Genomic DNA, 15,822 nt, shown 5'->3' with positions numbered 1-15,822 from the left:
GCTCTATAGATTTTGCATAATAGTGGAATTTACTACCATGAAAGTTACACTAAATAATACGTCCCATTGAATTTGCCTATGTGAAAGAGGTAATGTATGAGTAAAAGCTACAATAAATTAAATTTATAAGTAAAGATGAAAGCAGATGTGAAGTTGTAGGTGAATTTAACTTCTCTGATTATTACATTATCAGCTTTATCAGTAGAGCATCAGATAATAAATCAGATTGATCTTCAGTGCCAACAAATACTTTCATTATCATTTGTTATAGTGATGTAACTCACTGGTTTAATGACACCTTGCTTTTATTTCTTTCTTATTTTTATAATAATGAAGGATTAAAACAATGAAGGATTAGTAAGATGAAAACATAAAGCAGTATTTTAACCTTCCAAGATTCTAGGTTTTTAATATATGATGAACTGAAAATTATAAACTCCTCTCATATTGCTCAGATATTTTAAATTTGGATTTTACCACAAACTATCAGAGTGCTTTGTTTTCATATTATCAGATATTTCAGTACTGTTGAATTGCTTTCATGGTATATAGTATATCTTTTTCCTTTCAAATGTCTCCTAATATAATTCTAATAAAAAGTATGTAAGTACTATGTATATATTATCAAATATATATGATTTGAGGTAGGAAAAAATCACACATTCTTTTTTCCAGATTTGTCCTTGCAACTAAAATTTCATACACTATTTTACTTCCTAAAGCATTTATTCATTGCTATGGAATTTTATCTTAAAATCAGGTTTTGAATAAGAGGAAGAAGGATATAGAGAGACTAACATTTCCCTAGTATGTACCAAATTGGATTAGCTACATATGACCTATCACTTTATCTTCCCCTTGACCTGGGATGGTTGTTTATGAAATTAAATAGAAAAAAGGATACAAATGCTTTCTTTACAAGTTGTCATTAACTAATGATTTCACCTTGATTCATGATCTGCCTTCCCATGTGTAGGCTAGGAATGCAGTTGTGACTACACCTAGTTTTCGCATGTAAACTTTTATGTGTAGTTGTGTTTGTTTAGACTAAAGTATAAAGTTTAAGAAGGCAAAACCAGTTTTGTTGTGATCACCACTAAATACACAGCAACAGATCTACTACCTTGGCACATAGCTGGCCCTCGTTAAATGTTTAATAAATATATATTTAGTGAGTGTATAATTTAAAAAGTTGTTAAAAAGTTGTCAAACATTTAGCACAGATCCATCTTTAAAATATCAAACTATCTTAAACAACATCAATAAATAAACAAACAGGAAACAGCTCTTTTTCTTTATGCAGACAAATTGAGCTTTACTAGCATAAAATCAGTAAGAGGAATGTTGAATGAATAGAATATTTAATGTGCAGGTTAAAACTGGCGTAGCATACCAAAAAGCTACTGATTTTCTTTGCTCCCTATATTGATTTGAATCTTGTATGTTTTTAAGATAGTTTTCCTCTTTTTAGCTGAGAAAGCCAGCATTTGAAAGACACTCTTCTTCTTGAGATATATAAATTAATTCAGTCATGTTACAGGTGAGTCTTCGGCATCTTTTTCTAAAGTCCAAATTTCCACTCTAATGAAGCCTATTGATCTTCAACTCAGGTTTCTCAAAAGCTATCACTTGGTGTTAAAATGAGAAAGATTTTAAAAAAAACTTAACCAGTCTTACCAGAAAGTTCAACTCTGAAATGGCTGCACTGATCTACTCCCCTTTAGATTTGTTTGACTTCAAAACGCAGCACCCTTTCTTGATCAAGCTTTTACAGAGAGTTAGATATAATGTGCAATATGGAAGAAGAGAAAATATGAAAGTGCTAAGAAGAAACTGGTAGATTATCTGAAGAATAACAGAGAAAAATTTCTAGGAAACTTAACCTAAGAAGAGAACATAGAAGCAGAGAGAAAGACACAGTATTAAATTATAGGAATATTTGCAAAACAGAGCTGCTTCATATTACTTTGTATCTATAATTCATGATAATGTCATCTTCCCTACTTTCATTAAATGTTATTTTATTCCCCTGAATTTTGTCTGCATGGGACATACCACAGTTTAATCTGCCACTTTGAGTAATGCCCCACTGTCCTGACACTCTGAAAGCTTTACCAGGATAGAAAAATATGTTTCCCTCTCTATTTCTGCCTCAATACTGAGCAGTTCTTTACCAACACCATGAAAGCTCAGGCACATAATATGGACACATTTCATACCATTAACAAGTGCTTAGTGAAAAGATTAATGAAGGGAACAAATTCATTAATTCAAGACAAAATTAAATGGAAAATGAGGAAGTTGTTGCTGCCCTGGAAATTTCTAGCACTTTGCTGCCATGGATCCTGCTAGTCAAAAACTTTTCCCTCAAAGTGGTGCAGTACCTCAGGGCAGACTATGTGGGATCTCATCCGTAATTAAAAAAAAAAAAAAAAACCACAAACCACATACGTTGAAACTTCAAGTGAAATTTTTTAGATACCATTTTCAGGAGGTAAATTTTGAATACAGTGTAATGTATCACTTTAAAGTAGACATTTAGTTCTCTTCAATCAAGGTATGGATTTTCTGCTGCACGTTGCCTTTACGAGCCATTATATAGAAATTCCACAAATCGTGGGAAATGTTTGGCGAGAACGTAGGTTGTAGCAATTTATTATGTCTTCCTATTCCTACATCCTATCACATCTACTCTGGACCGATTCTTTTCTGACTCAGAAATTGGTAGTTATGTAGTTTTTTCCTTTTCGTTTATCTTAAAGAAAATCAGCAAAATCTTCAAATTACGGGAAGGGAGAAAAATAGCAGTGACATTTTTGTCCTGGGTCTTCTGACTGTGGTTTCCATGTTTCTAAAGATGTATTGCAGATCATGAAAGGTGCAACAGTGTTATCAGAAGTGCTAATCAAAATGCCTAAAATATAATGAAAATTCATTTACTGAACCATTTTTCCTAGTCCAGTAATGCAGAAGCCTCTTTCAAAGAAACGCATAACCATGGAGATTAAACATAAGATTTGCAGATACTTTTATTTATTTTCCTTCCTCCAAATCACTGGAATGCATAATTTAAAGCAATGAAAGAAAAAATGAATCTTTCCTGATTATAACTTGTGTGGTCAACACTGAATGTACCAATTAAAATTTCTTACTTTTTCATTTCTATTTAGACAAATCCTTCTCATATATGGTTTGCACTCTCTGCATGCTGTGTTTGCACGTGCAACTTGCCAAATTTTAATTCCTTAAATATATCAAATAGTTATGACTCTATGTTAAAATCTTTGGTCTTTCTGTATGTTAGGGGACTGTAACTTAGATTTGATCATCCTGTAGGCTGTTTGGTACTGACTGATGTAAGAGAATTGCAAATAATTATAAATGAAACATGAGTTTCTAACTGTCAGAATGCCCTTAATATCTCGGTAAATTACACAGCTAACATGTTGATCCATTACTTCACTTTATTTTAATGGTAGCCCCAAATTTTTCAATAAATTGGAAAAGTGAATGTGATATACAGCGTGACCATTTTTTCTTAGCACTTGTAGAATAAGTTCATTTTACTATTTAAGACAATGATGAGGAAATATTGAAATAAAGCAAATTACACAATTTTTGTTTAATTTTATATGAAAGAAAGAAATAGGTGATAGCAGTGGTGGTAAATTCATAGCCTACATGCTATCTGTTTCTCTTTTAAGACCAAAGATGTTAATGTAAGTTTTTTTTTTTCCTAAACTATAACTTCACTCTTCAGGTTTAATTGCAGTGATGACATTTTGCTGTAAACAAGTGGGTTTTTGGTTGTAGCTTGTCACTCATCTCTAAAAGGTTTGCCATCACTGAGTTGTAGTCTGTGTTTGTCTCATTAATCAGACTTGTAATTCACAAGTGAAATTGTTTTCACCGGGAAGAATTTTAACTGTTTCTATAGGCTGGCTAATATGAAAATACTTTCATTGTTTATGCCTATTGTAAATACCTCTAAGAGCACTTTTCAAAACCTTATGTGTAATAATTAACACAGGATGACAGTATTTCTAAAAATTGTTGTCATTCTTACTGAAACAGTCTATAGGAAACTACTTAATTTTTTCAGGCGTGTTACAAACCTTTTTATAATTGTTTACTAGAGAAAAGTAGTTTCATTAAGTTTTATGCAGATCTAATTTCAGATTAGGATCTGTCATTCTAATGTTTGGAATTAAAAGGATATTTTCAAATTTTGTTCTGAGATAGTCACTATAACAGAAACTAGATATATATTCACCAAATACCATAAAAGAGCTAGTTTTTCTTTTATCAAATAATATTTTACACTAACATGTCATTAGATAAGTAATTAGCATCAAAATAAAATAATGTCACTAAGACAGATGAAAGTCAAGACTCATTATATTCAAACATACTTACAGAAACCAAATAACATGATTTTGTGAAGATATTTGTTATAAAACAGCAGTCATAGTTACAGTATGTTTGAGGACATTTTTCATATAACTGTTATTCAAAATTATTTTTACTTTATGTTTTGGATTGCATTTTATGTAATGCAAAGAAATGTTTTAAGCAAGGTTGTAGCTTGATTAAATTTGCTTGTCAGAGAAGAATCACTCTCACATGGAGTAGAGGGTGGTGTGGAGGAAAGGTGACTGCATGTTCTTCTCTAAAAAGGATGAAAAAGGCACCTTAGTAGCCTGGTTATGGGAATGGGAAGCTATTCCAGGAGGTAACTCTAGGAATAATGCAATTGACTGCCTTAAAACTTCTATGGGAAATAAATGAAGACTTTTCAAATGCACAATAAGACCTGTGCTGACTCTAGCATAAAATAGAACCTATCTGGGGTATCGTCAAAGTGTTGTTCATTATCCAAGTGGATAAATTTATCATTTGTATTTCAGCAATTATGTTATAGATTTATGGGTAACCAGTCATAAAGTCTCAAATGAAAATTTATATAGTTATGTTCCACTAATAATCACAATGTTGTATAAACTTTAGGAAAAACAATAATGGATAACTTGAAGAGTAATTTAATGCAAGGGTGAAGGAGAATGGAAACTACAGCCGACTCATTGATTAACGTAGCTAAAGCAGAGAAATACAGAAGTAATTTACAAATGTTTCTGAAACTATAATGATTAGTAACAGTGTGGTTTAGCTCAGTGCTGACTCAGAGTAAGTGCCCAAAAGATTTTAGTTACTAATGAAAAGCAAAAGAACAAAATTTAAAGAACTATATGTGAAAGCATAGTCATATACTTGTCTTTGTTTCTTTAAGCCTAAACCACTTGATTGTGTACACCGAGTACATCTTTGCATTGAAATACATTATTTCTTTAAGCATAAGTAAAAATAACTACCATTCATTCAAAATTCACACAGGCACATTCTACATGTGCACACATAACACACACATTTTTTTCTTGCTATAAATGACTATAAGAACAAATAGAATAAGAATCGTTTTTCTCCTATGAAAACATCAACTGAATTTGTATTTATGGATATGTATTCTAGAATGACATCAGAAGCAGTAAAATAAGATTAAGGAAATAGGTAATTTTCAGGAACAAATATCCCAACACAGGGATGGCTGATAAGCAGTGTGGACAAGTCCTAAAGCAAAAATGCTATCTAATGCAAAGTTTCCCTCCAGAGACCAGTATGCACTCAGCTGCTGGAAATACTTATTAAACATAGAGAGATCTGAAGACTGTATAACAGAACAGAAATAATGCTGTAATCTAAAATATGCTGGGTCATTTCACATAGACATATGAAGGATTTCAGTGGTACACATTCTGTCCTAAAGGTGGTAGTGACTTTCTAGAAATGCACAGTACTTACTTTGACTTTATTATGAATACCAAGAGAATCTTTACCTCAAAGGAATATAGCTGTTTCCTCCTTTTCAGAGGCTGAGCTGATGTTACCTATGATTAGAATATATTTGCTATCCTGAGCCATTTAGATTCAGAAGCCAGAGTCATTTTGCCTTCCCTCCTGTCAAGCCATTAAATCCATGTTCTATTCTCTGGCAGCTGTTTTTGCCATTTACGTTAAAAGCAGATGGAGAAAATGCAAACAACTGTCAGTTTTATTGCCATGTATAATCAGCATCTGGGCTGTACATTACAGAGACAATCAATCCAAATTCATATTTAACTGGGTATTGTAAAACTTTTCTGAATCTGTCTCCAAATTAGAAAAAGTGCTATTTTTTAATCATTTTGATCATAGAAAATTCAACCTGTTATATATTTTTCAGTCTCTATATGAATAATGTGTGTAAGTATTGGTTTAATATATAGTTACTGAATTATGTACAAAAATACTAGGGGCTGGAGATTTAGCTCAGTGGCATAAGCACCTGCCCTGCAAGCAGGCAGTCGTGAGTTCGATTCCCGGTACCGATAAAAAGGAAAAAGACAAAAAAAAAAAAAAAATACTGTTAATTAGTTTTTAAATATATATTTATATTTATTATATTTTTATTTTTATATTAGAGACTATAAATATTTTATATTAGCAAATCATCATAGATTGCCTCATTTGTATATGTATAACTAATATATATTGTAGAATTGTTATATAATGCTATATATATGAATGGTTTTATATATATATATATACATACATTCTCATATTTTTATTCTTTTACTTTTCAAAATAAAAACACTTGCTTTCCACCTTACATAGTTCTTACCTAAATATTATGTTCTGTTTTCTACATTTTGCAGAAAGGGAATCCAGCACACAAAAAAGGAAAATAGTTTTTCTAAGGTCCATAAAACTAACCAGAGGCAGGTCCAATATTTAATCCAAATCTACCTAAATCCAAAGCTCACACTCATAATCACTAAAAGACACATTAAAAAAAAAACTCAAGACTTTTTAAGGAGAGCTATTTAAGATTTAGCATATGATATTATTTTATGTAGTCTGCCAAAGTAACTGGATTTGCAAAATATTGAGAATGGGTAGAAATTGAATGTCAGTGAGCTATAACTATATTTTTAAATGTCCTAGAATTGTTTAGTACCTTGTAAACGTTTTCTAGCTAGTTGGCGATTTTTTTGGTTTCCTAACCATGGTGTGTGCTGTAAATTTTTGCTGACATATGATCTCACTGATAGCATTGCATTTTATGTCACTGTGTGCTTCAGTCGACAGTGATGGAATTGAAATTAATTGGGTTAAAAGTTAAGCCTGAACATAATTGCCATGTTCTAAGAGTTCCGAAAATACAATAGAAGGAAATGCCATGATTTCCATTTTTAAAAACTTGGAGACATAGCCATTAAGTGGTGTATATTGCTTTTGTAAGTTAGAAACAAAGGCATTGAAACTTACTTGTGTCTTACAGTAGGTATACTCAGATAGCAGTAGGTATACTCAGAAAAATGTAGGACTGGGAGAGAAGAAAAGAAAGTTCTGACCCTGACTAAGCATACTGACATTTTTTAGTATAGTAGTAAAACTGTTCATTTTATGATCTTATTGACATATAACTAAAATTTCCTTCTAAAGTAGAAGTGGTTAAAGCCATACATATGTATATATGTGTCTAGATTTATATAGGTATTTGTGTGCACACATGTACTCACAATGATGACTTTTTAATATTTGACCAAATGAATCATGAGAAGGGAAAAGTTCTGGTTACATTTACATGGAAAAAATTATCAGAGTATGCAATGTATACAATTTTCTCTACTTCTCATGTTGCAAAATAATTTTTACTTTCAAAATCAAAATATTGCATTTTCTCCAAAGGCTTGACTTTTGGAAGTCTCTTGGTTATAATGGATTTTATCTTCTGCATGCAAATGTATCTTAGCTGTTACATTATCTGTTTTTGTAACTCTGGAATGTCTTTAATTAGATTCTTCATGGAACAATGGATTCAAATTAGCACTGTAAAATTCAGCAGATTTGATGCTATTAGATCAGAAGATTAAAGGAGCTAGAAAATGCTATTTGATTTTTTTACCATTACCTGGAAACTGTAATATTCACGTCTCATATGTTTTGTTACTTTGGCTTAAAGACTTTTTCCCTTGTTTCAATAGGGAGATACAATTTGAGATGAGTGTTGTTTGCAGTTTATCCACTATTTCGTAATGAAAAAGAAAAACACTTCATCTTAAATTTTCCAGAAAATACATAATTAACTGCTTGTTCACTAACAAAATGAGACAGCAGACATTTTGAAATATTTTTTTGGATGTTTGTCAATAGTAGTATATTTTCCTGCTTGAAAATCTGGCTCTTGGAATAAAGGATGCAATTACATGTTGCCTTAATGGACTGCTGAGACAGTGTAATAAAAAACCAATTAGCTGCTGAGTCAGTGTAAATAACAATATAAGCTCTCTTTCGGATGCTTTTAAACAGGATTGAAAATACATAGATAAATGCAGGAAAGCAGTCAGACCCACGGTATATGTCATTGTTCAGCTTACTGTTGTATACTTCGTAAGTGAAGCTGTTTGCCATGTGAATATTAAGTCATGGTGCATCATAATATTGAACAATACATCAGCATCATTGTTCTATCTTTAAACTTCAATATAAAATCTAATACTATACTATCAGAAAATCTTGTTTTATAACTTGTAGTGTGCATTTTCTAAAAATTACGACCTTATTTTTAACTTTGTGTTTTGTTTGCATTGGTAGGGATATTTATCAATAAAATGAATTGTAGATTAAGCATAAATTATAACATATCTGAGCATGTCTAGAGATCTTAGTGATTGTTGTAACTGTTCTAGTCGTTCTGACTGAATTGTGAACTTTCAGGGAAGATCTTCAGCCATTGACTAAAATTTGTGAAAACAAGATACTGACTTTCCAGAAATGACAATGATGAAAATAGCATTTTATAGAAATTCTTAATGAAGAAATTAGTTTTGATAGCTGACTGAAAAACTAGACTGTCAGTGAAACATCCATGAGGGAATAAATATGTCTGCTTTTCATCACCATGAAGTTCCAACCATATAATATAATTTGCACAGAATGGAAATAAAGCATATTACTGATAATTAATGAGTGATAAATCTTGTTTGGTATTGTTTTCAAAGCATCAAAATAATATTTATGAAAACTGGTTTGTGAAGAAATGTTGCACTCCTGTTAGAAGAAATCTGTATTTACTAAGAATTGGTACATTTTTCCTCATTGGTGTTCTGTGTTCTGTGAACAAATCATTATGAATTGAAATCAGATTCTTTGAATCTAAATTCAAATTCTTGGTAGTATTTCATTTATAGCTTATCTTGTTTGTATTTTTATTGATTATGTGTTAACATTTAAAGTGTTCATTGCAAGAGTGGGTCAAGGCCAAAAAGAAAAAAAAATCCTTTTGCTATCCCATCAATTTAACATAATCAATAATGTAATAGTGAAATGTTTCAAACACAGTTTGTTATATTTAGAGGTTCTTTAAAAGGTCCGATGTTTTAAGGCCTACATCAGTAGTGTAAATGTCACACCCAGTTTTTTTCATAGCTTGTGTCCCACTTTCCAACTTGAATTTGCCACTTAAGAGTCAGCAATGTTTTAGCAGGAAATGTACACACATGAATACAAAATACATTTATATGTGCCACTCAAATACATACTTAAATGTATATACATAGGTACATGCACATATATATCTATGTATATCCAGCCATGCATACACGTGTATGTTTTTATGTATATATAATTATATAGATTTTAATTTAAGGAGACAAATGCAGTTTATGCCTGACACTCAGTAAAATGATTGGATATGGGGAATGGGCTCAATTGTTGCAGGAAGGAGGCATGGAAAACAATTTCTATGACTCCCAATATCACAAACACCACAGAAGAATGTAATATTTTAAAAGTTAGAGGGACTCCCCTTCCCTTGTCCCCCAGCCAGGAGCTGAAATTAAGACAAGGCTGAAGCGACTGCTGGGGACATCTTCTGAGAGAGGGAAACGACCCTGGTTTCTCTTGCACTCTACTGTTGAGTCTTTCCCTGGTGACCCTCAGTGGCCAGATTCACAGATGCCAGTTGGCGAGTGAGCCTGGGCTAGGCGGTCACCAGAGACAGCTTTCTGGAACACAAAGGAGAACTGAAAGGCAAAATAATGTTTATAGGGAGATGACTGAAGTTGAGAGCCAACATTTACAAAAATACCAGGTGACAAAGAAGTCTGCTACTTTGTGTGTTTCATAGCTAGGTGTGTAAACTCTTATCAGGAAGAGATCTTGCACTGTGATTCTAACCTGTCAGCAAAATACTTCTGTTGTGTTTGAATGTACTTTGCTGCCATGATTTTTAAGTGAGATATTTACAAAGTGAGCCAATAGAGTCCAGACTGTCTTACTGGAAGTATCTTGAGTTTACAGATACAGTATTTAAAATCTCACAGCGTAAGTGGCTTCAAAATTAATTTTGTGAGTATAATAATTTTTTAACCTTCAATATGCTTTTTATAGAGGGAAAGGGGGTTTATAAAATTTATTATTTGATAGTTTGCGAGTTAAAATTTCCTTTAAAACATATTATACATCTAAATTTAATGTCATTGTGTAGATCTCTTGTTTCTATTTAAGTTAGCAAATTTTATTCACAATGTGATTTCAAGAAGTATTTTTTCTTTGAAATAGAATACTGGCCTACATATGGATGGACCTATGGTGCTAAAACATATGAGTACTTTTATTATTTTTATCATGCCCTTGTTCTTAATTCCAGTTCTGCTCCACATTTAGGGGAAGGCATAATTAATTTTAGTAGTTATTTTTGGAAAAAATAAAATATTTCTCACGAAGTGTGCTGTTTACTTCTTTTCGTGAATTCTGAAGTTGAATTAAATGTAACCAAGAATTTGTGTTTCTATTTAAAAACTGAATTACTTTCATTGCAGACGCTTGGAACAGAATTCAATCAAGGTCATCCCTCCTGGAGCTTTCTCACCGTATAAAAAGCTTAGGAGAATGTAAGTGAACACTGTTCTTTAATATATATGATTTTTAAAACTGTATAGGTCATGACATGCAAGAAAAACAAACTCTTTGTTTAAGAGTTTGATAGCTTAAATATTAAGTGATGTGATATTTAATTGCTAGTTCTCTAATGTTTTAATCTTAATAGCTGATCCATGCAATTTTTAAAATTCTCTGTAATCCAACATGTAAATTCACCTATGTGTGAATGTATGTCATTATCATATTGTTACAGATCCATCAGAAGTTCAACTGTCAAAAATTATCATGTTTTTATCATTACGATTAATAAGCAAATGGCCAAAGGTTGATATTAAAATTGCAATTCATCTTTAAATTTAGAACTTTATAGATATTTTATGTTGGATATTGTACACATGCTCTGACACATAACAGCCTTAAGTAGCCCTGGAGACTCCAGGAAATCTTCCTGACCTCCTGTTTAATGTAACCTAACCCTATTTCTGACCTTAGTGACCTGAGCAATAATCAGATCTCTGAGCTGGCACCGGATGCTTTCCAAGGCCTGCGCTCTCTGAATTCACTGTAAGTACTCATGGTTTCACTAAAGAAAAACAGACCCCACCACCACAAACAGTGGCTGTTTGTAAAATGTGGGCTTAAGAAAAATACTCTTTTAAATTTTAGGATGACCTATGAAATATTAATATCCATTATGGTTAATCATTCATGAGTTTCATCACTTTTATGGTGAACTACTGCCTGTCACTAAAATTAACCAGCTTTTGGGGGTAGAGACTTTATGGTTTGATAACTTTACTGTTTAGAAGCTCAATGTAAAATCTCCTTTCTGATATTTGTTTTCTGTCTGAAATAAAGGAAAATGTTTATTTTGGAGGACTCTGGGAACTTGTATTTTTTGGTCTGTGACCCCGTAGCTTAAGTTTCTGGGGACTTTGACAGTGGCTTTGAGGATGATGCTGGTGGAATCTTGCTAAGAGCAGGAGAGGATGACCTTTGAGAGTTACTCTCTACTCCTTGCTCTGTACCTTAGGGTTTCCCTGAAATAACCAGCTCTAGTCTGACAGAACGGGGATGTTTGCTAATGTCAAGAGCACTTCCAGAGAGACAGCTATGCAAAGTGAACGTGTGTTTGTAAAGGTTGCCATTTCCTCAAACTTGTAAAAAGTTTTCAGATCCCATCAAGTAAAATAACCTTTATATTAAGAGTTTTCTGTTTTAAAGTGAAGGCTAACATGTTTTCTTGGGTTAAAAGTTCATGCTTAGAGAAGGATTTTCATTGATATAAATGGCTAATGATCTCTTTTGATGGTTAGAGGGCAGGGGCATTCCTGAGAATACCAGAGCACACTTGTGCACACCCAGGTGGATGTGTGGCTGGATGGAGCACTTTCCTCCACTCTGACCAAAGGGAAAACTAGACCAGCAGTAGTTTGCTAGGTTGATCTGCTTATAAAGCTTCAATTGTCCTTGAAGAAAGAAAATGAACAATAATCATTTGCCCTCTAGTAGAAGTGTGGGTTGGTATTAGTGGTTCTGCATTTTAGCTAGAGTAAACCCTTCACCAGAGAAACAATTGCTGGTGGAAAGTGCTGTGTGTGGTGCAGTATCACTCTCCAGGACAATTAGCAGGGTGCTAAATAACAGAGGTAATTGTGAAACTCAGTTCAGTCACAGAAACTAACAGGAATACTGTGTGGACCGTCCTACACTGTAGTATCATCCAAGGAAAGAACCAGAAACAACCTCCTGGGCATGCAAATGAGCAGAACGAAGTTAGATCATTACACCAGTTCCTGTCTGTGCTCTGAGACAACCTTCACAGTGTCGAGTAGGAGAAAAATCAATGAGAAATTCTTATTTAAATCTGTTTCCCTGACAAGTGTACTATTAATTTGTATTGCATTAATATTACTATTGACATTAAGGCAATATTACTATTGGCTGGGTGAGAATTAAAAGAAGAAAAGAAATAATAAGGTGAATAATAAACAGAATAACCAATTATAATATGTCCTTTATCTCAATAAATTATGTTAATAAATGTTATTCTCATGATTTTGCCTAAATTATTGTGCAATAATAAACATAGATACAATAGTGTTATAGGAAATATCAAGAGAAATGAAGCACCAAGTAAAGGGTGTGCTTTTTGCGTGGATGTCTTTGTCTCTATGATGACAACACTCAGCCACGCGGTTCTTTGAAACCCTGCAGAGAAGCTGTAGATAGGCATCATGTTCCGTTGTGGAACCAAATTTTAGTCAAGCTAAGTCACTGTGTTACTTCTAGTTCAAATCATAGCAGCATATGGAAGAAAAAGAACCATTTTCCAGAAGTGTAATGCGGTACTTACGCAAAATATTCTGTGAGGCAATAAAACAAGTGGGTGTGAAGAAAATCAAGTACGTTTTCTTGATTGTGTTCATAGCCTGAGTTAGTCTTCCAAAGACCAATTTGTTGAACTCTTCATAAAATACTATATAGCTTCATGAGTTTACAATAATTCTTTATTACCTGTTTAACAGAAATGTGTTGGACCCTGATTTTATGCCAGGTTCTTTTGTAACCAATGGGGAATGGAGAGGCTATACAAATCTTTGGAAAAATCCTTCCCTAAATGAAGAGACCAATAAAAGACTAAATATATTGACAAAATGTGTACTATGTCTGACAGTGAAAGATGCCATGAATTAAAAGGCAGGGTGCAGGACCAGGAATGCCATGGGAAAAAAAAAAAGAAGAAGAAGAAGCTGAAATACTGAAGAAAATGCCCAAGAAAGACCTTGTGAGAAGGTGATTTAGACAGATTGGAATATTCAGACTGCAGGACTGACTGTGGAAAGGCGCAGATATCTGCAGGAAGAATATGCAAGACAGAAGAGCAGCTCCACACTAAGACTCTGGGGCAGGAGTATGCCCAGAACCGTGGAAGAAAAATAAAATACAATGTGACCGGAGAGAAGTCAGTGATGCTTCAAACTGAAACAGTGAAAAGATTGCAGATGTGGATGACAGCAGAGTCTAGGATGCTACGTGGAAGAGGAGGTGATGGAGTTCATCAAAAGCTAAGACTGCTGAGAGGAATCATGCTGGAGACAGTGACAGGGAGCCAGGAGTTAAAATCTCCTAGAACAGAGTAGAGGGACTTGGAGGAGGTACATCATTGTAAGCATCATGCAAGTAGGCAACATTTCTGTTTTATTAATACAGCAAGATTCTGCTTATACGAGTTTCTCTTGAGCCTCATATATTCTGTGCCTTTCTGGAACCATATACAGCTAGATTAATTTAATCAAGATATTTGTTATAGAAGTGAAAATATTTAAATGGTAAGATGCCAAATATCTCTAAAGCATTTTGCCTCAAATACAAATTTTATGTTGTTATTTATAGACAAAAACAACCTTTATATTGTTAGTTATACACAGAATCTCTTAGAGGAAGTTGAATTTTATTACCAAGTACTGCTTAAAAGTTCTTCTATTAAATAAAATCATTAACATTTATTCATTGCTACTAACAGCATTAATTTTACATTTTAATTGCATAAATTGCAATGTAATATAGTAACAGATTGCAATATAGTAACATAATATTGCATAGTATATTATGATTAAAACATTATTAGCAAAATATTTTCTGCATGAATCAATCATTTTATTCTCAAGGACCTCTGTTTGTGTTGCAATGACAGTAACAAAGATTTTTCTAATAATTGATGTTCAAGAATTCAAAATAGTTAGCATTGTTGGTCATTAGCTTGTATTGTTTTATAAGTTGGAGATTTCCATTTATATTACCCATATAAAATGTATTGTAGCAGTATAGGATAGTGCTAAGGTTATAACCTTCAAGGACTACGTGATTTGTGTCCTGGCTCCATCTGGCTAATATGGTTAAACTAGGCACTAAATCCACTGAACCTCTCCTCTCCCCTCTCTAAAATGATGATTGCATTACTCTTCTTCTAGCTTCGTTAAAACACTGAATATACATCCAAGAGATATTAGGAATGGCCATGGAAAACTCTTCACCTCATACATACTAATTTGAAGATTTATGGATTTTAATTATCCTAGAGAATTTTTATGCCCAAGTTTCTCAGCATATGTTTTTCTCTTTTTCATATTTTTCTTTTTAACCTCTTGCAAATTATCACAGATCATTTATTCTAAATTTCTCTGTTCACAAACCAGCTTCCAGATTTCACAGAGGCCTATTGTGCAAGAATAGATTGCTGTATTTATATCTCCTACATTCTTTTTATTCAGTGGTGTTAACTCTTGTGCACAGTATCTTGCATTTGACTACTGGAGTTTCTATTAAAATGAAAATGTAGTGTCACCATTTTGTCATCTGCTTTTCCTTTACTCATTTAGCAGCTGCTTAATGTTGTGACTCAAATATACATGATTATTTTAAATTTATAAGCATAATATACTTCAGTAAGAGGACCAGTTCATGGTACTTTTTCATGATAATCACCTCACATGTTTCTGCATCAAACAGTTTTTCTTTCCTGGTGAGTTCTCTGCCCTGCCAGCTTTCCTCACAAGCAGGAGAATGTCAACTGGCCTCCAGAAGTCCCTGTCCCCTTCTATCCTAATGTTGACACACATGGGATTTAAATTGGTATTAGCATTCTTACCTTCCTTTTAGTGGCAAAGACTACAGCAGCCTTTTGATTTCCTGTTGTTGCAAAAGACTGTAAAAAAAATCCTCTATCACATTAATTGTAGCTTATCTGTGGTATCCTGAATACAAGCCGTGTGTAAGAACACCAGAGAGGCTACCCAATGTGCTGTATTAGTTTTGTTATTTGGATGATACCATATAAAT

The 15,822-nt window shown here is 33.1% G+C and overlaps 1 protein-coding gene across 3 annotated transcripts in view; it reads left to right on the top strand.

The window, feature by feature from the left end:
* The window catches only part of Slit2 (slit guidance ligand 2), a 345,916-nt gene that overhangs the window by 230,013 nt on the left and 100,081 nt on the right, over positions 1 to 15,822 (top strand). For all 3 annotated transcript variants that reach the window (XM_063230084.1, XM_063230083.1, XM_063230085.1), the window contains exons 10-11: positions 10,920 to 10,991; positions 11,473 to 11,544. In XM_063230084.1, the coding sequence (XP_063086154.1) occupies positions 10,920 to 10,991; positions 11,473 to 11,544 (144 nt within the window). The remainder of the gene's footprint in view (positions 1 to 10,919; positions 10,992 to 11,472; positions 11,545 to 15,822) is intronic.

The sequence above is a fragment of the Cavia porcellus genome, unplaced genomic scaffold, assembly GCF_034190915.1.
Source record: "Cavia porcellus strain 051 isolate PalLab524CR breed Dunkin Hartley unplaced genomic scaffold, mCavPor4.1 scaffold_18, whole genome shotgun sequence".
Taxonomy (NCBI): Eukaryota; Metazoa; Chordata; class Mammalia; order Rodentia; family Caviidae; genus Cavia; species Cavia porcellus.
The sequence above is the reverse complement of the archived record's forward strand: the minus strand, read 5'-3'. Positions and strand labels throughout refer to the sequence as shown.